General features: G+C 62.8%; 1 protein-coding gene across 2 annotated transcripts; it reads right to left on the minus strand.

Moving 5' to 3' along the window:
- Window positions 1–596: 596 nt before the first annotated feature.
- EIF3D (eukaryotic translation initiation factor 3 subunit D) lies at window positions 597–13,106 on the minus strand. 2 transcript variants are annotated; one of them, XM_008257080.5, is made up of 15 exons: window positions 13,027–13,106; window positions 11,225–11,357; window positions 11,015–11,060; window positions 10,272–10,408; window positions 9,754–9,839; window positions 9,174–9,246; window positions 7,503–7,615; window positions 6,560–6,692; window positions 5,934–6,081; window positions 4,856–4,986; window positions 4,158–4,243; window positions 3,944–4,073; window positions 1,474–1,616; window positions 1,102–1,385; window positions 597–730 (listed from the first exon to the last, which is right to left on the minus strand). In XM_008257080.5, the coding sequence occupies exons 2-15, from the start codon at window positions 11,345–11,347 to the stop codon at window positions 717–719; spliced, it is 1,647 nt and encodes a 548-aa protein (XP_008255302.1). In that variant the 5' UTR covers window positions 11,348–11,357; window positions 13,027–13,106; the 3' UTR covers window positions 597–716. The 2 variants fall into 2 exon arrangements, with proteins under 2 accessions (XP_008255302.1, XP_051701900.1); XM_051845940.3 differs by having other exon boundaries at window positions 12,021–13,106.
- Between the last annotated feature and the right edge of the window lie 1,865 nt (window positions 13,107–14,971).

The following is a 14,971-nucleotide window of genomic DNA, read 5'->3' on the forward strand; positions in this document are numbered from 1 at the left end:
ACCCCTTTCAAATACACTTAAAAAACAAAAACAAAAACAAAAGTTGGAGCAGAGGTGGAGCTGTCATTGCTGGTGCACACCCCAAACACCCTGAGTGGCCCGAGGTGGTGGGGCGGGGCGCAGAGCAGCACTGGAGCAGGGGCGGGTCCAGGGCTGCTATGTGGGTAGCAGGCACCCGGCTACTGCGGCACCTGCTGCCTCCCGGGGTCCTCGCCAGCAGGGAGCAGGAGTTGGGAACTGGCCCCCCGGCACTCCGGCAGCAGCCGCCTAACCACCAGGCCGAGCGCCCACGGATGCCGACGGCACTGCACCCCCGCCAGGTCATCACTTCATCCAACCCACCCCCAAGGCTCTGTCCTGAACCTCCGACCGCTCCCACACTGCTTTCAGGGCCGGCTGGAGGCTGTCGCCACACATCAAGCCTGAAGACAACCCACAGCCCACCCCGGGACAGCCCTCAAATCTCCCGAGGCACCTGTGCGGCGCCTGCCCCGCTGTTCCGACGGCAGGAGTCAGGCAGCAGCCCGCGGGCCTCGCACTGGAGGGTTCTGCGGGGCCCGCGGCCACGACTGGAGGCGGACAAGGAGGCACGGGCGTGAAGACACTCATCCTTTATTAGGCCCTTCCCAGCCGTGCACCACCGGAGCAGGAGTCCCAGCTCAGCACCGAAGGCCGGTCAGGCTGGGGGATCACTCAAGGCCAGCGTCACTGTCTGCTCAAGTTTCTTCCTCTGGAAGACAAGGATGGTGACAGCCGTGAGCCACGCTGGGTGTGCCGTGGCAGCCGCCGGCCTCTGCACCCCGGGTGAACCCCAGCCCCAGGTCCTCACGGGACTGACTGGCGGCGTCTTCGGTCACCAGCAGGGGGAGCAGCTGCGGCGGCCCTCACTGGTAACTCACCTGGGGGTCTCTCTTGCTCAGGGCAGGCCAGTGCCCTGCCTGGGACCCTCCCCTCGCTCAAGAGGCGCCCCTGAAGACCACGCCCCCGCCCACCACCACCACGTGACCTACGGCTCTGCAGGAGCTCCTGCAGCCAGGGCGCACCCTACTCTCGAGTGTCAGGCGGTCTCCCCTCTCCCAGGGTCACTAGGTCACTACACACCCTCCTCCTCTTCCTCCTCCTCCTCCTCGTCGTCGTCGTCCTCGTCGGAGCTGAAGGTGCCGTCGGGCAGGCTGTAGACGCGGATGACCTGCTTGTTGGGGTCCTTGAGGATCAGGTACTTGCCCTCCTCCAGCTTCATGCAGATGTCGATGACGCAGCGCAGGATGCCCCAGGCGTTCTCCACGCTCAGGTTGATCTGGCTGGCGAACTCGTTGGGCTTGAACTGCTGCGTGCCCAGGATCACGTGGCGCGAGGAGTCCTTCACGTGGTAGCGGGACACGTACCTGGGGCGGGGCGGGGTGTTGGTGGGGGGCGGGGCCCAGCCTCCTGCCCGCCCCGATGCCCCGCCCACGGCCGCCCAGGGCCGCTCACCCCAGCTTGAGGTACTCGGACCCGGCCAGCAGCGCGCAGCAGGTCCAGCGCGCCAGCTTGTAGCTGTTGTTCTTCAGCTCCGTGGCGATGACGGCCCCACGCTGGGAGTCCAGCTTCTGCCGCCAGTCCACGCCGTTGCAGTGCTGCGGGAGGAAGGCCCTGGTGACCGGGGGAGGGCGGGGGGCGTGGGGACCCTGACCCGGAGGGGAGCACTGCTCAGGGGCTGCACGCAGGTCCCCAGCCAGAGGAAATACACAAGAGCTCCTCCACTGAAGCCATCGGTCCAAACCCGAGAGCAGGTGGAGCCCCACGCCTGTTCCCCTCAGCACCGTGCCAACGCCACGGCGTTCTAAGAGCCCTTCCGCCCAGCAGGGCTGCGAGATGGAAACAGCTGGGAGTTAGCTGGGAGAAACTGGATCTGGGCGTGGGCTGGGAGCTCGGGCAGGAGGCGGCTCCAGCAGGTCTGAGGATGGGGTCTGTGCGAACTCCAGGGCCCAGGGTCAGGCTGCAGCTGAGCACAGGGTCGTAGGGGAGCAGCCACGCCAGAGGCCACAGCAGGAGGGCGCGGGAAGGGAGGGGCTGTAGCACAAAACCAACGGCAGCGTCAGAGGCAGCCCAGCGTCCTTGTAGAGTTTACAGCTGAGGCTTGGGGCAGACAGGATCAGGCTGGCCCGCAGGGACCCCTGCCCTCACTGTGGCCACAGCGTGCGGCTGGGTAACTGTCACCGCCGTGACTCTGGGACCTGCGTGCCCACAGCGCTGCCAGCACCCGAGTCAGGAGGTGGGTTTCCTCCAGACCCCTGTCAAGAACCTAATTCTGGTGCCAGCCCAGAGAACCCGGCCGCTGCGTGTACGCGTGTAGACTCGTCGCCGACAGAGCTGTGAGTCAGCAGTTCCGGGCATCCCTTGGAGCTGCTTTTTTTTTTTTTTTTAAGTTTTCTTGATTTTTTTTTTTTTTTTTTGACAGGCAGAGTGGACAGTGAGAGAGAGAGAGACATCTTCCTTTTGCCGTTGGTTCACCCTCTAATGGCCGCTGCGGCCGGCGCGCCGATCCAATGGCAGGAGCCAGGTACTTCTGGTCTCCCATGGGGTGCAGGGCCCAAGCACTTGGGCCATCCTCCACTGCACTCCCGGGCCACAGCAGAGAGCTGGCCTGGAAGAGGGGCAACTGGGACAGAATCCGGCGCCCCGACCGGGACTAGAACCCGGTGTGCCGGCGCCGCAAGGAGGAAGATTAGCCTAGTGAGCCGCGGCGCTGGCCCTGGAGCTGCTCTTTCTAGAGGCGCATCTGTTATGAAGCAGAGCAGCACTAACGCAAGGCTGCACAAAGGAGTACCCTGAAATAAAAAAAGAAATGCCACTAAACTGTGCCAATAAACCCCCCAGAAAACAAAAAACAAAATGAGAAAAAAAGAGAGGGGCCGGCGCTGTGGTGTAGTAGGCTGAGTCTCAGCCTGCAGTGCCAGTATCCCATGAGCGCCGGTTCGAGTCCCGGCTGCTCCTCTTCCGACCCAGCTGTCTGCTCTGGCCCGGGAGGGCAGCAGCAGGTGGCCCAAGTGCCTGGAACCCCGCACCTGTGTGGGAGACCCGGAAGAAGCTCCTGGCTTCAGATCGGTCTAGCCATTGCAGCCATTTGGGGAGTGAAGCAGTGGATAGAAGACCTAACTCAGGGCCGGCGCTGTGGCTCACTAGGCTAATCCTCCACCTAGCGGCGCCGGCACACCAGGTTCTAGTCCCGGTCGGGGCGCCGGATTCTGTCCCGGTTGCCCCTCTTCAGGCCAGCTCTCTGCTGTGGCCCGGGAGTGCAGTGGAGGATGGCCCAGGTGCTTGGGCCCTGCACCTCATGGGAGACCAGGAAAAGCACCTGGCTCCTGCCATCGGATCAGTGCGGTGCGCCAGCCGCGGCGGCCATTGGAGGGTGAACCAACGGCAAAGGAAGACCTTTCTCTCTGTCTCTCTCTCTCACTGTCCACTCTGCCTGTCAAAAAAAAAAAAAAAAAAAAAAAAAAAAAAAGACCTAACTCAGCAGAGTTGGGCCTTCGGGCTTCCTGCCGAGCAACCTCTGTCCCGCACAGCAGCCCGGAGCCCTGCCGCCCCCGCAGTCCACCCATGGCCCAACAGCACCACGCCAGCACGAGGGAGGACGTGAGGGAAGCAGCTTCCTGTGATGCTGAGCGAGCGTCCGAGTCCAGCACGGGCGGCTGGGCCTGCAGGGAGACCACCGGCCTGGACGACAGGCGGGGCGGGAGCCGGACACGCACACGGCGATGCCAACAGGGGTCAGGATGGAGCGGGGATGAGGACAGACCAGGGGAAGGGGGCTGCTGCTTGGCGGAGGCTGCTGAAGCAGTGCGTTCTACACGCCCACGCTCCTGCTCAGTGAGGCGCTAAGCGGAGGGAAAGCTCAAAGCACGAAAACCAGACAGAGTCAAGGTGACAGAAGGAGGCGGCTCCTCCAGCTGGGGCTCACCCTGGAATCCCACTCGTTGAGGGTCTTGATGTTGATGAAGGACACTTCCCCGTTGGCTCCGGTCATGACCCCGTCGTGCTCACAGCGCACGATGAGGTCAATGTCGTCCCCCAGCTTCCACCTGCGGTAGCTGCAAGGACAGAGCAGTGCTGGGTCCCGGCCCGGCCCTCGCCCCACCTCCCGCCAGGAGCTCGCGCCCCAGAGAGGCGCCTACCGGTACGCAACGGAGGCGATCTCGTTCTTGTCCATGTCGTCCTCCACGAACGGGTTTGGGTTGGGGAAGTTGTACCGCTCCTTCCCCTGCAGGAGGCCAGAGAGGCGTCAGAGGCCTGCTGTTCCCTCACCCTCCTGACGCCGGCACTGAGTTCCGACACGCCAGTCCCGTGCCACCCCACAGCACGGCTCCTAGCCAGCGTCCGCGCCCCTCCGCTCCGCTGCCACGCGGCTCCCAAGGGAGGGCTCGGCTGGTCCCACCGCCTAGAGCAGTGTCACGTCTGTCAGACAAGTGCTAGTACGAGGGGACTTCACAAGTCTGGAGAATGGAGTTAAAAGGTAAGTTTGCAAAAAACTGAAGTCCACACAAAAGGAGTCTTCAAAACATTCGTGGAAAATGTGTTGAAGATGCATCATTTTCAAATTTTTGTTGGCACCAAAACAAACACCTTTTCAATCCATTTTCCACAAACTTGTTAAAGAACTCGTGTGTTATAGTTTTACAGGGAGGAAACACGCCAAGGCCACAAGCTAGCTATTAAGTAGAGGAATCCAGGGTTCAAAGCCCAAGTTCAAAACTCCTCGGCCACAGGCACGGACCACACCTGTCCCCTACAATCCCATAACCCCAGAGCCCAGTCCGAAGCAGGTGCAATCGGTGGCAGCAAAGCTGCCGTCAGCCCACGCCTGTCTGCTCACCATTCTCAGGCACTGCTGGGAGAAGTTGTGGTTGATGTATGTCGCTTCCATGGCCAGGTTGCGGGGCGAGTTGAAGGAGTTGCCTTCATCCTGCGGGGGCTCATTGGCTGTCTCGCTCACGGTCAGCAGGTCTGCGGAAATGGCAGCGTGGTCACCCACCCTGGCAAGAGCCCCCAGCAATGTGGACAGCCCCAGGACACAGGCCCTCCCTTCATGGAACAGCCAGCCACTGTGTGACACACTTGGGTAACTTCAGAATACTTGATTCCGTCAGCCTTTCAACAAAGAAACGGCCTCAGGCTTCAAGCTTAGAGCACCATCATTCCAGCCGAGCTCCGGCTCACTAGGCTAGGTGCCAGCACCCCGGGGCTCTAGTCCCGGCTGGGGCGCCGGAGTCTGTCCCGGTTGCTCCTCTTCCAGGCCAGCTCTCTGCTGTGGCCCGGGAGTGCAGTGGAGGATGGTCCAAGTGCTTGGGCCCTGCACCCGCAGGGGAGACCAGAAGTACCTGGCTCCTCGCTTTGGATTGGCGCAGCGCCAGCTGTAGCGACCATTTGGGGGATGAACCCACGGAAGGAAGACCTTTCTCTCTGTTTCTTTCTGTCTAACTGGCTGTTAAAACAAACAAACCAACCACCATTATTCTCTTTTATCTTCTGAGTGGCCTGGTTTTCATTGTGGCTGTGTGTGTATCCATATTTACATATCAAATAAATGTATTGTTTCCTTGGTAAACTCACTGCAGCAAAAAACAGCCAGGGGGCCTTCCATTTAATCAGAAATACGAAGTGCGCATAGTCTGGAAGCAGAGTGTGGTGCCATCCACACCCGGGGGAGGCAGACACTTTCCTACGGCTCTCCAACGTGGGGCTTATTCTCCGTCAACAAAGTCACCCAAGGCTTGGCGAGCGACTCACGGCCGGACAGAAGGAGTCCCCAGCGGCGCACAGCAGAGGGAGACCGCAGAAGGGGACGTGTTGGCTGGCCCGCTGTGACCAGCACACACCGTGCACACCCTGAGATGCCCGCTGTGACCACACCTCCCCCAGGCCTTCGGGCTGTGCCTTGAAAAGCCCCTCACCAAAGTCAGAGTTGTCCCGCTTGTCGAAGAAGAGCTTGGACCCGACTCTCTGGACCACGATGTCCCAGGAGTACACGGAGCGCGTGCAGCTCATCAGCGTGGCCAGGATGGCGTCAGTGGCGAACACGTTCCCCTGGGTCTTAGCCAGCTGCAAGGACGAGACACCCCCGGTCCAGCTGCCCACTCCCGCCTCTGCTCGCCGCACGGCCCCTGCCTTTCTCGTCCCTACGCCTCCCCGGGTGCCCGAGAGGGCTGCAGCCTAGCAGCTGGAGCGTCCGTTAGCAGCGTCACCAGGACCGTGGCTGAGCCCCCGCAGACTGTGGCGAGTGGTCCCCGGTGGCTCGCCCTGCTCCCCACGGCACGGCTGCGTACACTAAACCCCTTTCACAGACGAGCAAACTAAGGCTGCGGAGCTGAATCCAGGCGGCCCGGCAGGGCTGGGATCCGGGTCAGGCACTGTCCACACTCATCTACGCCCCGGCCGCCCTTGGCCTTGTTCCCATCTAACCGTCAGTCTGACTCCAAGACTTATGTAACAGTTCCAACCACACACACAAACATGCCGCTCTCAGCCGGCCCCGGAGCTCGGCCGTGATCCCAGCGGGGAGGGCGGGGCGGGGGCAGACCTTGCGGATCACGGGGTCGTCCGTGGTGGTGACCGTGTGGAAGATGCGCTTGATGCTGCGCAGTGGCTTCTCGCTCCGCGTGGTGATGCGGTCGAAGGCCTTGTCGTAATATTCCAGGGCCCCGCAGCACTCGCTGTGGGAGAGGCGGACAGACCGGGTAAGGGCGGCGCCAAGCCCGCCGAGGCCTGATCCAGAGGCTGAGGCACGGAGACGGAGAGCAGTGAGCTCTACGGGGGGATGTGCTCTCTGTGGGCTCTGCCCCTGCCCCCACAGAGCGGGGCAAACGCAACCCCTGCGCCCAGCCTCCTCGTGCTACCTGTTCCCCATCAAAGGTTTACTTGAAGGGCAGGGTGACAGGCCTTCCATCCCCCGGTTCATCCGCCCAAAGCCCTCAACCACAGGGCGGGGCCGGGCAGAAGGCAGGAGCCTGGAACTCCACCTGGGTTTCCCACGTGGGTGCAGGACCTCAGCACCTGGGCTATCCTGCTGCCTCTCCAGCGCGTCAGCAGGAGCTGCACCGGAAGTGAGGCGTATGGGTACGGGATGGGGGCGCCCAAAGCCACGCCTCCATCTGCTTGGCCATGGCGCCCGCACAGCCTCCTCGTCTTAAAGCCTGAAGCCCGGGGCCAGGGCTGGGCTGTCCCAGAGGCGCCTGTGCGCTGACTCCCGCAGCGCCGGGTCCCCACCCACTTAGCTCCGGCTCCTTGCCTCTGAGGAACGCTGTAGACCAGCGTGCCTCGCTGTGGGTGCCAGGGAGCTGGCAGAGACCGGAGCTAGCACCAGCAGACTTGTCCTGCGTTCTCCCTTCCCCCTTTCCATCTCCTCTGCTCGGGGTTCCAGGGAGGGGAAGGAAGCCTCAAGTGTAACCACTCCCCCCACCCCGCCCCTCTTCCTTGTTCAAAGCCGGCATCTCTGAGCAGCGGCTCAGGCCGGCGCTACTCACATGTCCTGAGGCTCGGACACCTCCAGGTAGCGCATCTTCAGCAGCTGAGGGAAGTCCATCTCCTCCTTCACCTCCCAGTCGCTGCGCACCTCCACCGAGGAGTCCCGCGGCTTCTGTGCGGGAAAGCAGCCGAGACAGCGGAGAATTGAAGGGCTGCTGCTAGTGAGCCCCGCGCTGGCTGCGCATTCTGGCTCTCAAGCTCTCTGGGGACCTGGGTCAGGAGCTCACGAAGAATGGGATCCACGCCCAGGGACCGCTGTCACCCAGGGAACACACAATGGCCCCTTTACAGTTGTTTTTTTTTTAAAGAAAATGTTATTTATTTGAAGGCAGAGAAAGGGACATCTTCCATCCACCGGTTCACTCCCTAAATGGCTGCAACAGCCAGGTCTTAACTCCATTCTGGTCTCCCACATGGGTGGCAGGGCCCCAGATGCCGGGTTATCAGCTGCTTTCCCAGGGCCACCAGCTGGGCGCACAGCAGCTGGAGTGCTGAGTGGCCTCTGACAGGGCTGTCACAGCCTCAGGTGTCCACACACTGGCCCTGGCTTTTACTGTTTCTCTCGTGAGACTCACTGAGATGTTCCTACTGTAAGCTCACTTCTGCTTACATGTGTCCGCACGAACATCTGCACACTAATGTTCATAGCGGCACGATGCATAAAAGCCTCAGAGTGGGAAAACTCAATGACCACCAACCGGTGAACAGCTGAAAAGGAATAAAGTACAGAGGCCGCAGGGCGGACGAACCTCAGAAACATGATGATAAAGAGATGGTGCTGGGGCCGGCGCTACGACACGGCAGGTTAAAGCTCTGGCCTGCAGTGCTGGCCTCCCATATGGATGCCGGTTCAAGTCCCAGCTGCTCCACTTCCCATCCAGCTCCCTGCTCACGTGCCTGGGAAAGCAGCGGTGGATGGCCCAAGTACTTGGGCCCCTGCACCTGCATGGCAGACTCGGAAGAAGCTCCTGGCTCCGGATTGGCTCAGCTCCGGCCGTCATGGCCATTTGGGGAGTGAGTCAGTGGTTGGAAGACCTTTCTCTGTAACTCTGTCATTCAAACAAATAAAATAAATCTAAAAAAAAAAAAAAAAAAAAAAAAAGAGAGAGAGAAAGAGAGAAGGTGCTGGTCACAAAAAGACCACATACTACTGCACGATTCCAGTGACATGTTCATAAGAGGAAGCCCAGACAGGAAGTAGAGTAGGGGCTGCCCACGACGAGGGGGAGTAGCGGTGACTACACAGGGCACAAGCTTTCATCAGGGCATGACAAAGGCCGAGATGGCGGCCTAACCGTGACTACAGGGAAAACCACAAAATGCACGGGCTGTGACAGCATCTCAATGAGGCCCTTAAGAAGGCAGGCAGGGCCAGCGCCGCGGCTCACTAGGTTAATCCTCCACCTTGCGGCGCCGGCACACCGGGTTCTAGTCCCGGTCGGGGCGCCGGATTCTGTCCTGGTTGCCCCTCTTCCAGGCCAGCTCTCTGCTGTGGCCCGGTGTGCCAGCCACGGCAGCCATTGGAGGGTGAACCAACGGCAAAGGAAGACCTTTCTCTCTGTCTCTCTCTCTCTCTCACTGTCCACTCTGCCTGTCAAAAAAATAAAAAAATAAATAAAAAAAAAATAAAAAAGGAGGCAGGCAGGATCATGTCCCCGCACACAGGTTACCTGTGACTTCTGGTCCCACTTCTGCCTCACTCCAAATTGCTTCTGGAATTTTTTCTGCAGCCGAATGCGTTCCCTGAAAGACAGAACGTGCGGCCTCAGCGCAGACCTGCAGGCTGGCGGCTTCGTCAGAGACAGAGGACGCTGCCCTTCGCTTCCGAGGAACGGCAGCCTCGTGGCTGACTTCCCTGAATGCTGGGAGATGTGGGCTTAGAGAACGGCAGGCCGGCAGGTGCACACCGGCCAGGCCTACTCGCTCCACCCACAGCGGCCATCCATGGCAGTGACCGGGGCAGCGGCTGCTGTGGCACACCATTCGGAGGGGACCCTGGGGGCTGGGCCCCTGCAGGGCGCAGCCTAGGCCAGCCCCAGAGCTGCCTCTCCTCCACCTGTCTCCCTTTAGCGGGCATGTCCGTAAGCAGTCCGTTTCCGGCCCTGGGGAATGACAGGCTGGGAAGGCGGCGTCACGGGGGTCAGGCGTTAGGAAGTCCCGTTTTGGTGGCGGTGGGGAGGACGGCCGTCTCCCGCTCTGGCCCGTGGTTGCCGAGTGCCGAGTGCCGAGTGCCGGCAGGGAGGGGCTCACCTCTCTTTCTGCTTGGCACTCTTGGGCAGGGTCTGCAGGTTGAACTGCAGCATGTTCCGTCGGTCCTTGTCTCGGCGGAGGTTCCGCTGGCCGGCAAGGACAAACAACCTCGTTAAAATCGTGGCCATGCGCTTGCCAGAGTACGCGACACTCCACGCGTGACGCGGCACTCTGTGGATGCAGCCGCGGGGGCCTCAGGGTGGGCGCTTAGATGCATGTCCCACAACAAGCTGCTCTCTGAAGCAGGTTCCCCGCGTTTCGTTAGAGCGGCCCAGTTGGCCTCTACGCGGTGAAGACGCAACCCGACTGGAAGAGCTCCTCAATAAAGCCTGCACGCAGCAATTAGTGGGGCCGCGGGCAGGCCACAGCTCTCCTCCAGCAAACAGGAGGTCGTCCTACGAGCGTCAGCCACCATCAGCTCTGAAACGCGTGCCTGGACCCAGCACAGGCGCCTCCCCGAGAACTCCCACGCAGCAGCCCTGGCGGCTCGGCCCCGCTCGGCCAGGCCGCTGGCCCACCTGTGCGAAGCGCATCCGGTTCCGCTGGTAGGCAGTCTTCTGCGTGCGCGCCGTGTCCACCAGCTGGAAGCTCGTCTCATCCTCCTCGTGGAAGTAGGCGTACTGACTTCCGCCTCCAAACTGAGAGGAGTACTTATCTGGGGGCAAAGGGACAGCGTGTCGGGCAGCCCCACGGACTCAGGCCTGCTCGCCCAAGCGCGCCTCGGGCCTCGGGCTCGGCAGGCAGCTGGTGAGGCGTGCAGCCCCGCAGCCAGGCCCAGGCCCAGCAGCCGCAAGCAGCAGGTCACACGCACACTCGCGTCTGAACGCTCTGGTCTGAAGACCTGAGCCAGACAGAGCCTGAGGAATGCAATGGCGCCCGCCCCTTACAGGGAGAATCCAAGGGACCACACACTAATCCCGGGCACAGGCAGCACCGTCCCCGTCCCGCGGCACCCGGCAGCCCTGACCCGAGCCTGGCGCGCTGGGCAGCCCCTTCCACGCCGCCGGGGTCTGAAAACCAGACTGAACCTGCAGTCCACCGACTGGCTTCAGTGGTCAGTACCCAAGCTGCACTGCCGCACAGGGACGTGTCCCACAGACGTCCCCAAGGGTCTGTGCCTCCCCCAGACGTCTGTGCATGGCTGCACCACAGCCAAGCCGACCTCTGGCACCTCCTTCCCGTCTACACAGCTTCCGGAAGGCTAGCGAGGAGGCACCGGCGCCCGCAGGCCCTGGCGCGGCGGCAGCGGGCGAGCACTTACTTGTGTACCGCTTGTCTTGGTACGTGGCCCCTGTCCAGTCCGCAACCTAGGAGCACAGAGGGGGCGCTCAGGTCAGCCAGAAGCAGGACGAGGGACTCGGCCGGCAGAGCACCAGGAGAAATGGCCCCCGGCTCCCCCGGGACGGCTCCCAGGGCTCAGCGCCCTCCTCAGCCGCTCTCCCGACGCGAGGGGACGCAAGGGCGCACGCACCTTCCCGAGCCGGTCGCCCTTGCTGAAGGGCTGGTAGGGCATGTCCCGAAACTGCTCGGGGACGGCGCAGGGGCCCCAGCCGGACGGGTTGTCCTGGATCACGGGCGTCAGGAACTTCGCCATCTTCTCGGACCTTACGGGGAACACAGACGATGGCGAGTGTGAAATCCCTCCGTCACGGGAAGGAACGCACACACCGGAGAGCCCAAGGCGCAGCCCACAGCACGGAGCGCTCCTCGGCCACGTGCTCCTCGGCCATCACACGGTGAAGGCCCAAGCCCGGAGACCGCCGGCTTACCCTCTGCCCTGAACCATGAGCTCTCAGACCCGGCTTGCCCGAGCACCTTCGGCTCGGCAGGGCAGCCGTCTCAGCCGGCAGTTTAGCGACACATGAAGTCAAGGTGCTTCCGGGCTTCAGCCTGCCCCACAGATCCGACACGGGAGTAACAACCTCTGGGCCCCGAGGCACCTCGAGCGAGGCAGGCAGCGGCACCCAACCTCCCCGACTACACGCGGAGGGGGACTGTGTCACAGGACCACCGCCCGAGCCTCGCCATCCGTGAACACGCACAGTTAGGATGCAGAGTGCGCAGACACTGAGGATCCCTGGTCCTCCCTCCAGCAGGCACTGACGTTCAGCTTCCTCCGCCCTGTCCCGAGTCTTTGCCACCAGTGCAAAGCCCACGCGCAGAGCGAGTGGTCAGCGCCAGGCAGAAGGCCCAGGGGTCAGCGCCAACCAAGGCCCAGAGGAGCCCTGCGCTCGATGCTCACCCACAGCACCGGGTCTCAGTCTCACCGTGAATTCACGCGTCAGGCCCAGCGAGGCAGGTGCCGGCATTGTCCCCACTTCCCAGATAGGAAAACCGAGGCAGAGGCCAGAGATCGCCGGAAGTCACAATGCAGGCTGAGACGGCGCCCGGCCCCTGCTCCTGCGCCCATTCGCCCTGCAGTGTCACGGCTCCTCCCAGGACCCAAAACCAAGGGCTCTGCACACGTGTGCCGGACACGTCCGATCCCAAACCCACGCACTTATCTCCACCGCAGCAGGTGAGGTTCCGGGGAAAAGCTGCGCGTGGAACTCGGGGTACACTCCCGGCTGCCCCAGAGGTGACATCTGGGCCACGGCGGCGGGGGAAGCCTGGGAGCTTCAGCCCCCAAATCTGAACCCCAACTAAGCTACAGGAGGGCGGAAGAGGGCGGTGGTCTCAGGAACGCTGCGCCCGGGGCCGGTTCGGAGCCAGCCGTCACCGGCTCAGCCAGATCAAGCGGTCGACCCACTCCGGCTTCAGGACAGACTGTGTTGGCAAGGCTGCTGCCAGAAACCCAGCTGGGCAGCACAAGCCCGGAAAACATCCGGGGCTCTCCACCACACGCCCCCAAACGCAGCCTCTCAGCGAGATCGGGTTCTGCCCGCAGCCTCCGGAGGTGACAGAGCCGGGGCCCGCGCGCCAGCTGCCCGAGGTCCTCGCCTTCAGCACAGACCACGCAGCGGCGCTGGGCTCGGCGGGAGCACCCTGCGGGGAAGTCGAAGCGGCCCCGCGGCTCGCGGGCTATCGTCCTAGGCTTCTGCCGCCACTACGGGGGGCGCGCCGCCGACTCCTGGGCAAGAGAGCGCGCGCCCCGCATCCCCCAAACCGTGCCGGGCCCGAGGGCCCCGCGGGCAGATTCACGCCCCGCCCAGCGGAGGGACAGCGGCGGCACGAGAGGACGTAAAAGTCTCTCTTCCGGGAGGACCCCAAAGGCCGAGACGAGCCCGAGCGGGCTCCAGAGGTCCGCAGGACCCAGAGAAACGCGCCGCTCACCTGCAAAGGCCTCGGTCCGCCCGGATGGCGAGAGATGGTCCGGGCCGGAGACGGCAATTCCAGGGGCACTCGGAGGAACCGGGAAAGGAGGGAACATGCGCACGCAGCTGCCGGCGCCGTAAACACGACCGTCGCTGTCGTAAACTGCTCTCCTGCTTTCCCCGGATTGGGGCGGAGGAACGCCCAAGCCGTAAAGCGAGGCTGCACCCGGAAATCCGTCACTGCTCTTTCGAAGGCATCCTCAGCTTCCGAGGCTTCAAGTCGCCTAAGGGGGTGATTACGGTTACGTCAGGCGGCATCCGGGGACGCTCACCGAGAGCGTTCCCAGTGGCAAACGTGGCGGCCGGGCAATGGCGAGCGAAGCTGGAGGCTGGAGAGCGGCTGACAGCTCGCTGTGTCCCACAATGCCTCGCGGGATGCGTCGGCCCCTCTGCGTCCCACAATGCCCCGCGGCTCCGGCCGCTCTGCCCGCGGGACTGCGGCGTTCGGTCGCGGAGGGGCTTGGGTGGAGCGCGTTGGGCGGCGTGGGTTCCTCCCGCGTGTTTGACAGCTGGACGCCCGCCCGCACGGTTCAGTTCGGACTGCTAGTTTACGGGGTGGCCGCCAGGGTGCACCCCCTCACTCCACAGTTAGCGGACTTAATGGTGACATCGCAGTTTTTCTCACAACAAATTCAGATTCCGGGTGTGGTATCCGTGGATGGTTAATCAAATGCGGCTCAGCCGGAGCCCGGGACTGTTTTAGTGAGCTGCGGAGGCGAGGCGGGAGCCGCGGCCCCGTCGGCTCCGAGGGCGTCAGGCAGGCAACCCCAGACCCTCCCTGTCCTGCAGGTGGTCCCGCTAGTCCCGCAGCCCGTGTCCCGGGGAGGGAAGTCTCGAGGTGCCTTCTCTAAGGCTTAGGGGGTGGGGTGTGTGCGGGGGCCGCGCAGCCGCTAGCGACACGGATCCCGCGGCATTGCGGGTTCGAGTCCCGGCTGCTCCGCTCCCCGTGCGGCTCCCCGCAGAGGGTGACCCAGGTTCTCGGGCCCCCCCACCCACGCGGGAGACCCGGACGCAGTTCCAGGCTCCTGGCTTCAGCCCGGCCCAGCTCTGGCTGTTGTGGCCGTTTGGGGAGGGGAAGATCTGCCTCCACTTAGCTTTTGGGTGAACTTGGCCTCTCTGGACCTGCTTATTCATCTGTGAAACGAGGATGATTAAGTGGCTGGTCCAGAGAGGCTGCGTCTCATTACTCAGACAGGCGAGCTCAGCGATTCTGAGCCGCAGCGAACCGCAGGCATTTGCTTGCACCCCCCCCGCCCCCACCCGTGCATCTTCCAGGTCCCCTGGTTTTTGTTAACGGTGCCTGCTGACCTCGTTGGTGGGTCCTTCTCTCTGCCCTCATTCCGTTCTCGGCTGGCTCCTCTGTACTGCACCAACCCCGGCACACCACGCACGACCGGCCCAGCTCCCGCCTGGCACACCTGTCTGCAGCCTCCTAGCAGCTTCCTGTCCTGTGCCTAGAAACGCGGGAGTTTCCTGTGGCTGCTCCGGTCCCCCCCCCCCCCCTTTTAAAAAAGATTTATTCATTTTATTTGAAAGTCAGTTACATAGAGAGGAGAGGCAGAGAGAGCGAGCGAGAGAGAGATAAAGAGAGAGAGGTCTTCCGCCCGCTAGTTCACTCCCCAGATGGCTGATCTGAAGCCAGGAGCCAGGCGCTTCTTGCAGGTGGGCCATGTGGGTGCAGGGGCCCAAGGACTTGGGCCATCCCCCCTTGCTTTCCCAGGTGTCTTAGCAGGGAGTGGGATTGAAAGTGGAGCAGCCGGGACTCGAACTGGCACCCATATGGGATGGCTGCGTGGCAGGCAGCGGCATTACCTGCTACACCACGGCGGGTGCCGTCTGACTCTTCCCTCCTGGGTTCTCATCGCTCTCTGAAACACTGTTCGCTCCCTAGCCTGGGCGCTGCC

Source organism: Oryctolagus cuniculus, chromosome 11, assembly GCF_051225735.1.
Source record: "Oryctolagus cuniculus isolate XC-2025 breed Fujian yellow rabbit chromosome 11, ASM5122573v1, whole genome shotgun sequence".
Classification (NCBI taxonomy): Eukaryota; Metazoa; Chordata; class Mammalia; order Lagomorpha; family Leporidae; genus Oryctolagus; species Oryctolagus cuniculus.

Coding starts and splice junctions, on each gene's coding strand:
- EIF3D (XM_008257080.5), bottom strand. CDS start 11,347: ATGGCGAAGTTCCTGACGCCCGTGATCCAGGACAACCCGTCCGGCTGG. Junction 9,840..10,271: donor ACCGGATGCGCTTCGCACAG/GTGGGCCAGCGG, acceptor CTTGCCGGCCAG/CGGAACCTCCGCCGAGACAA. Junction 7,616..9,173: donor AGTGGGACCAGAAGTCACAG/GTAACCTGTGTG, acceptor TTTCCCGCACAG/AAGCCGCGGGACTCCTCGGT.